Source organism: Alosa pseudoharengus, unplaced genomic scaffold (assembly GCF_046254945.1).
Source record: "Alosa pseudoharengus isolate Yale_2024_CS ecotype anadromous, Long Island Sound unplaced genomic scaffold, YU_APseudo_1.1 YU_APseudo_1.1_scf_18, whole genome shotgun sequence".
Classification (NCBI taxonomy): domain Eukaryota; kingdom Metazoa; phylum Chordata; class Actinopteri; order Clupeiformes; family Clupeidae; genus Alosa; species Alosa pseudoharengus.
The window spans coordinates 2,928,685-2,936,184 of record NW_027468650.1 but is presented as its reverse complement, the minus strand read 5'-3'; the positions used below and the strand labels follow the sequence as shown (position 1 = coordinate 2,936,184).

Sequence of the window (7,500 nt, the reverse complement as noted above, 5' to 3'; positions counted from 1 at the left end):
GGGGTGGGGGGGGGGGAGTGGTGGCGAGGCCGCTTTTAGAGGAAACTGCTCCCCGCGGCTTCCAATCAGCGCTGCTCTGTGGCACGCCCAGGCCCTTTGGCTAAACCATTAACAGCCCAAATGCCACGTGGGCGGCGCGAGTGGGCATCAATGGATCTGTCCTCCCCACGGAAGGACGCAGCCAGCAGGGCAGGAGGGCTCGCACTATCCATCACACACGCACGCACGCACGCACACACACACACACACACACACACACACACCCCGCCTCACTGGGAAGGGACTGGGGCTCTGGCTGTCTCTGTCTGTCCTCTCCCTCTTTGGGCATGATCCATGTCTCTCTCTCTCTCTCTCTCTCTCTCTGGGCATGGGCTATGGCTTTCTCTCTCTCTCTCTCTCTCTCTCTCTCTCTCTCACTCTTTCTCTCTCTCTCCCCAGGTAGTTACTGCGTTTACATTGGTCATACAGGAGGCATGTTCATCCAAAGTGGCACTCAGTGGAGAGATGGATGTTATTTTAGCATTAGAGCTTCTTCCTTGGGATCTGAAGCCCTGACCTCTACCCTGACCTCTACCCTGACCTCTAGCAGTTCAGCCATAAGACCACTGTGCTTTTCCCTCAGTCTTTACCTCCATTAACAGAGTGATTTCACTGTGCTCTGATTCGTCTTTCTAACTTGATCAGTATTTTAGTTTTGCTTCTTATCTCCTCAAGCCAGAGTTGAGTGTGCTCTTTCTTCACCCCCTCACTTCAAAAGTATTGTGGGAAGTTGAAAACACACACGACTACTTCCTGCTGCCTCAACAAACCAGCACGAACGCCACACTATGCACACGTTTATTTATGCATTTATTGATTTGCCTCAGACAGTGATCACTTCTGCAGGACCCAATGGCTGGCTGTCGGTGGAGAACAGTTCCACCTCAGCCCGGTGGCCTATTGCAGTTTGGCAGAGCAGTGAGAGAGGCTCCGTTAGATGAGTCATGCCTCTATTTTCATGCATTTCTCACTCACATGAAGCATCTGAACACACAGTCTTTCTATGGTGACATGTGACGGATGGAAAGTTGAGTGCAACAGATATTTGTAGTGAACATGTCAGATGTCAGATCCATACTACTGGGCCTTAACCACTGGCACCTTTTTGTCTTGACCCCTGCAATCCACATTCATTTTCAATTTTCAAACTCTTAGAGACTTGTGTGAAGGTTACATAGACATACAGTACACACACACACACTCTTCACATAATGGATCATACAGTACACACACACACTCTTCACATAATGGATCATACAGTACACACACACACTCTTCACAAACTGGATCATACAGTACACACACACACACTTCACATAATGGATCATATAGTACACACACACACTCTTCACATAATGGATCATACAGTACTGTACACACACACACTCTTCACATAATGGATCATACAGTACTGTACACACTCTTCACATAATGGATCATACAGTACACACACACACACTCTTCACATAATGGATCATGCAGTACTGTACACACTCTTCACATAATGGATCATACAGTACTGTACACACACACACTCTTCACATAATGGATCATGCAGTACTGTACACACTCTTCACATAATGGATCATACAGTACTGTACACACACACACTCTTCACATAATGGATCATGCAGTACTGTACACACTCTTCACATAATGGATCATACAGTACTGTACACACACACACTCTTTACATAATGGATCATACAGTACTGTACACACACACACTCTTCACATAATGGATCATGCAGTACTGTACACACTCTTCACATAATGGATCATACAGTACTGTACACACACACACTCTTCATATAATGGATCATGCAGTACTGTACACACTCTTCACATAATGGATCATACAGTACTGTACACACACACACTCTTTACATAATGGATCATACAGTACTGTACACACACACACTCTTCACATAACGGATCATGCAGGAGGGCTTTTCTCATGCGGCACATGCAGCCAGTGAGCTCTGTGAGTTCTGTTCCCACTACGGAGAATGTTATATATATATATAAATATATACACCACAGAATCTTCATACTGCTCTCACTCTCTCTCTCTTTTTTACTCCGTGTGTGTAGGTTGCCTTCCTGACATGCAGACCGCAGCTCTGTCCTCCTGTTCAGCCCTCTCTGTTGGCTCTCTGGGCTGCCCTTTCGTCCGGTCACACGTCTCACATTGTAAACAGCAAAGACACACACCGTTTCATTCCCAGCTGGGTTAACCTGGGCTGTCCTTCCCTTAGTGCTTCCCCCACTCCAGACTCCACTCTCCACCTCAGCACTCTCAGGCTCTCACTTCACTTCTTATCCAGCTCTTAAGAGCTTTACTGCAAGTCGACTTCACTTTATCTCTCTGGTGGATCTCTGCATCGGGTGAAAGCCTCCTCTCTCTCTCTCTCTCTCTCTCTCTCTCTCTCTCTCTCTCTCTCTCTCTCTCTCTTAATCTCTCTTGGCTTTAACTCTGTTGCATGAAAGCTGTGCTTTCTCACTTCTCTGTCTCATTGCAGGCTTTTGCACTGTGACGAATACGAGATGAGACCTGCCACTCTTTCAAAGGCTCTTGCACTGCGTGTTGCTTTTTGTCAAAAGGCCTTTTTGTCGGGCTAGTTTTTGGCGTGTGCTTTTTTTCTTGAGAGGGGTTGGTGGGGTCAGGGGGTTTGAACGTGGGACCCCCCCCCCCCCTCTCCTCTACGTCGCCGGCGTGTCGAGGATGGCCAGGTGGACGCACTGCGTCCCGCAGAGTGGACCGGGCATTCTGCACAGCTCCCGCCAAGCGTCGCTCTCTGTGTCATACTCCATCACATTGGACATGACCACTTCTTGTCCATCGTGCCATTTCCTACCGCCGAACAGCAGCACTCGCCCATCAGAGGTGACCGACAGTCCGTAGCAGAATCGGTCGTTGAGCAGCGGCCGGAGGCGTGTCCACTGGTCCAGTTCCGGGTCGTAGCGCTCGATGTCGCAGAACTGCTCGTACATCCCCAGGAAGGAGTAGATCCGCTCGCCCACCGTCGCCATCTGGTGGCCGAAGCGGGCGATGGACATGGCGGCGCGCTTGGCCCAGACGTGGCCCTGCAGCATGTCCAGGTGCAGGACGTCTCTGCTGCTCTCGATGGCCTCGCCGTGGATGCCGCCGGAGATGTAGATGGACTTGTCCAGCACTGCGCACGCGTGACCGTGGACGGCGTGCGGCAGCGTGACGCTCTTCCGCCAGCAGCCGGCGCGCAGGTTGTACCTCTCGGCCGTGGTCAGCGCCGGCTCGCCGGACTCCACTCGGCCGCCGATGGCGTAGATGACCCCGTCGAGCACGCAGCAGGCGAACTGCGCCCGGCGCTGGATCATGGGCTCGGCCTCGGCCCAGCACTGGAAGCGCGGGTCGTAGCGCCACACCCGCTCGCTGACCGTCATCACGGCCGTCTTCTCGCTCTCGCCGACCGCCTCCACCTCCTCGCCGCCCAGCACGAACAGGAAGCCCCCGATCGCACACACGCAGTGGTGCTGCAGCCGGCCGGGCAGCTGGGTGGCCAGCGTCCGGAACGTCCTGCTCTCCGGGTCGAAGCTCTGCACCAGCCGCTGCGGGCGGTCAGCCTCCGGTCCCCCCCCGACCAGCAGCACGTGTCCGTCCCCGGAGGCCCGGATCCGGGTGTGCGCGCTCTGCAGCAGCGGCTGCAGGGGCCCCTGGGTGTGGTACCGCAGGGCTTTGTCCACCAGGCTGCGGATGAAGGGCGTCCGTAGAGCCGGGCGGCCAGCGGTCAGCTGCCCCAGCTCCTGCAGGCCCACCAGGCCGAATCGGACGCGGCTCAGCAGCAGGTTGCTGTGCAGCGGCGGGAGCTCGTTGCGATCGAGCCAGTCCAGCGCCAGACGCAGCAGGTCGGACTCCCTGACCCCCGGCACGTCCTCGGCCCCCAGGGCCTCCTGCAGCGAGCCCAGGTTGAGCTCCGTGAGCCCCGCGCGGTCGCCGCCGGACCCCAGCAGCTCCCGCATGTGTCGGGCGATGTACGCGTTCGCCGCCTCGAGCGCGCCGGAGAGCCCGTATCGGGACGCCACGTTGGCGAAGAAGCAGCAGCTCTCCAGGGCCAGGTTGTCCGAGATGTAGCGGCCGCACAGCTCCACGGCGCTGGTCACCTGCAGGTAGCGGGCGGCCGCCAGCGTCTCCTCCAGAGTGGCGGGCGAGAGGCGGAGCCAGGATGAGTAGATGAAGTCCAGCAGGCGCTCCAGGCCCGTGGGGGTCAGCGCGGGCAGCCGGAGGGGCCCGGGGAGCGTCTGCTGGGACTCGCGCGTGTGCTCCTTCAGGAGCGCCCAGAAGTAGTCGCTGGCGCAGGCCAGGAGCGAGCGGTGGGCGGGGAACTGGACGCCCCGCGTCTCCAGGACGATGTCGCACATGCGGTGGTCGTCGCGGAGACGCTGGTACTGAGACAGGACGCTGTCGCCGTGGCTTTTGCTGAGCACCAGGAAGTAACTCATGGCTGCGCTCACATGGAGAGGAGAGAAGGAGTAGGGCAAGAGAGGAGAGGAGAGGAGAGAGGGAGTAGGGCAAGAGAGGAGAGGAGAGGAGAGAGGGAGTAGGGCAAGAGAGGAGAGGAGAGGAGAGAGGGAGCAGGGCAAGAGAAGAGAGAAGAGAGGGAACAGGGCAAGAGAGGAGAGGAGAGGAGAGAGGGAACAGGGCAAGAGAAGAGAGGAGAGAGGGAGTAGGGCAAGAGAGGAGAAGAGAGAGGGAGTAGGGCAAGAGAAGAGAGGAGAGGGAGTAGGGCAAGAGAGGAGAGGAGAGAGGGAGTAGGGCAAGAGAGGAGAAGAGAGAGGGAGTAGGGCAAGAGAGGAGAGGAGAGAGGGAGCAGGGAGAGGAAAAGGGGAAAGAGGAGAGAACTTAATGAGCTAACGTTAGAGCAATAGAGATAGCTAGCAGAGGAGAATGCAAGGCCAAATAAAAGGCTACGCTACCTTAATGGAGGAGAGCAGAAAAGAGGAGGACAGGAAATGTATGAAGAAAAAGACACGTGGTTGTCTCTGCAGCAGGTTAGAGTGGAATAAAGATATTCTCCTCTCTCTCTCTCTCTCTCTCTCTCTCTCTCTCTCTCCTCTTCTTTTTCTCCTTCGGTGCAGCTGTGACGCTTTCGATGTTGATCCCTCAACTGTCAGAGACATCTGACATGCTGCCTGAGAGCCGAGAGGAGGGTCAATCAGACACCAACGCCCCCCTAGTCTCCCCACAACCCACCCCCCACCAGGAGGGTCAGATCCGCCAACCCACATCCACCCTCCAACCACGCACGCCCCCCCCAGCCGCCACCACAACACCACACTGCCCTGGCAGACCTCACACATGCCCGTCTGTTTACTCCATGTCTGACATAGCAGCCTCTCTCATTATCAGCACCGAGAGAGACACAGAGAGAGAAAGTGTGTGTGTGTGTGTGAGAGAGAGAGAAAGAGAGAAAGTGTTCATGTGTGTGTGTGAGAGAGAGAGAGAGAGAAAGTGTGTGTGTGTGTGAGAGAGAGAGAGAGAGAAAGTGTTTATGTGTGTGTGTGAGAGAGAGAGAGAGAGAAAGTGTGTGTGTGTGTGTGAGAGAGAGAGAGAGAGAGAGAAAGTGTTTGTGTGTGTGTGTGTGTGTGAGAGAGAGAGGGAGAGACAGAGAAAGTGTGTGTGTGAGAGAGAGAGAGAGAGAAAGTGTGTGTGTGTGAGAGAGAGAGAGAGAGAGAAAGTGTTTGTGTGTGTGTGTGTGAGAGAGAGAGAGGGAGAGACAGAGAAAGTGTGTGTGAGAGAGAGAGAGAGAGAAAGTGTTTGTGTGTGTGTGTGTGAGAGAGAGAGGGAGAGACAGAGAAAGTGTGTGTGTGTGAGAGAGAGAGAGAGAAAGTGTGTGTGTGTGAGAGAGAGAGAGAGAGTAAATGATAGAGGGAGCAAAGAGGAATGCAGAACAGGAGTTCAAACTTCAGAGCAGTCCATCAGTAAGATTGTAGTACAAGTTAGAGAGTAGGACAGACAAATGACCGATGGGACAGACACGGGGGACTAACTACAGCTTAGGTCATTAGAAAAGGTAAACAAAGAAATGGAGGGACAAACAATATGGCTTCCCCAAAAACAGACGAGAAATAGATGTACAGTATGAGATAGGAGGAGGAGTGCACTGGCTGAGCAGCCAGCTGGGAACTGAAGAACAGAGAGGAGTGCTGTAGGAGGATGAACCACTTGTTAGAGATGGAAATAAACAGAGAAAGCGAGAGGGAGAGAGAGAGAGGGAGGGAGGGAGGGAGGGAGAGAGAGAGAGAGAGAGAGAGAGGAAGGACACAAGTGGGAGTTTGACAAAAGTACAAAAGAGTGTAAAAGTCTGAACTCCAACTGCTGCTCCCTTCCTCTGCCTACAGATGGGACTCAGTTTAGTATGCAGTGTAGTGTTCTCCCATTGGCTCAACAAACAACCTCATCTCAGTGTAGTGTTCTCCCATTGGCTCAACCAGGGTTTCCGTTGTCCGGTAATTACCGGACATTGGCCGGAAAAAAAATGAAATGTCCGACAAAATTAAATCTCTCCGGTCAAATTGTCCGTTTGAAATTGGCTAATAATCCCGTCCCCTAACGCAATCTGAATTTGAGAATAAGCCATAATACGTAAACCTATATTCCTCTGGCTATGTTTTTAAATTAACAGGCTCTACCGTTTGAAAAGTAAGCTATTAAACAACACGCATAGCCTATGCTGCATTTCAAATAGGAAGCGCACGCTTAAAACGTCCATGTTAAACAACGAACAGTGGGGCGGTTCAAACATGGCCAGGCCCAGGCAGATAGCCTTAAAAGTTTTTTCAGAGGCCAGACGCGATGGATGATGATAAATTGGTAACGTCTGAAGCCTCAGATGTCCGGTCAACTCCACCACCACCAGATAAAAAGCAGAAGTGTCGGGCGTATCTGTCGGAATCAGTGACATTGGAAGTGGAGTTGCGGGGGATGCGGCCGCTCCAAGACACTGTAATTCTCCGTGTACACTGTCACTGAACATGCAAAGTGTTCTTTACCCAAAACATACAGTAGGCCTATGCGTTCTCTGTCTATGATCTGGTTAGGGCCTCCTCGACAAGGAGATTAGGCTACTGGTCCGCGAATAATTTCTGGCACAATTAAACGGTATCATTGAACCGCGGCCAAAAGAAAAATAAACTTAACATTTCCCAGAATAGGAAACATTTCCTAATTTATTGTTATCAAATAGAGGCATAGCATTAGGGGGTAGTGGTGTGAGCGCTCATTCTTGTATGTGCGCATCTGTGTAAGTTACTGTAAACAGTCACCACTGGAGATAACGAAGCAGCAACAAACAACGTAGCCTTTTTAAAACAACGAAGGAAGCGGACTCTTGCTGTCCATGAAAAGATACTGGCTAGATCTTGTTCGGTAGGTTTATGTTAGGCTAATGAACATGTTGCATTCTATACAGCTTGATTATAGCC

At 52.7% G+C, this 7,500-nt stretch overlaps 1 protein-coding gene across 1 annotated transcript; it reads right to left on the bottom strand.

The window, feature by feature from the left end:
* Positions 1-2,168: 2,168 nt before the first annotated feature.
* Positions 2,169-4,582, bottom strand: klhl34 (kelch-like family member 34). The gene has a single exon (XM_076291205.1). The coding sequence runs from the start codon at positions 4,516-4,518 to the stop codon at positions 2,743-2,745; it is 1,776 nt and encodes a 591-aa protein (XP_076147320.1). The 5' UTR covers positions 4,519-4,582; the 3' UTR covers positions 2,169-2,742.
* Positions 4,583-7,500: the final 2,918 nt, after the last annotated feature.

Excerpts from the sequence above, each read along its gene's own strand:
- klhl34 (XM_076291205.1), bottom strand. The coding sequence starts at position 4,518 with ATGAGTTACTTCCTGGTGCTCAGCAAAAGCCACGGCGACAGCGTCCTG.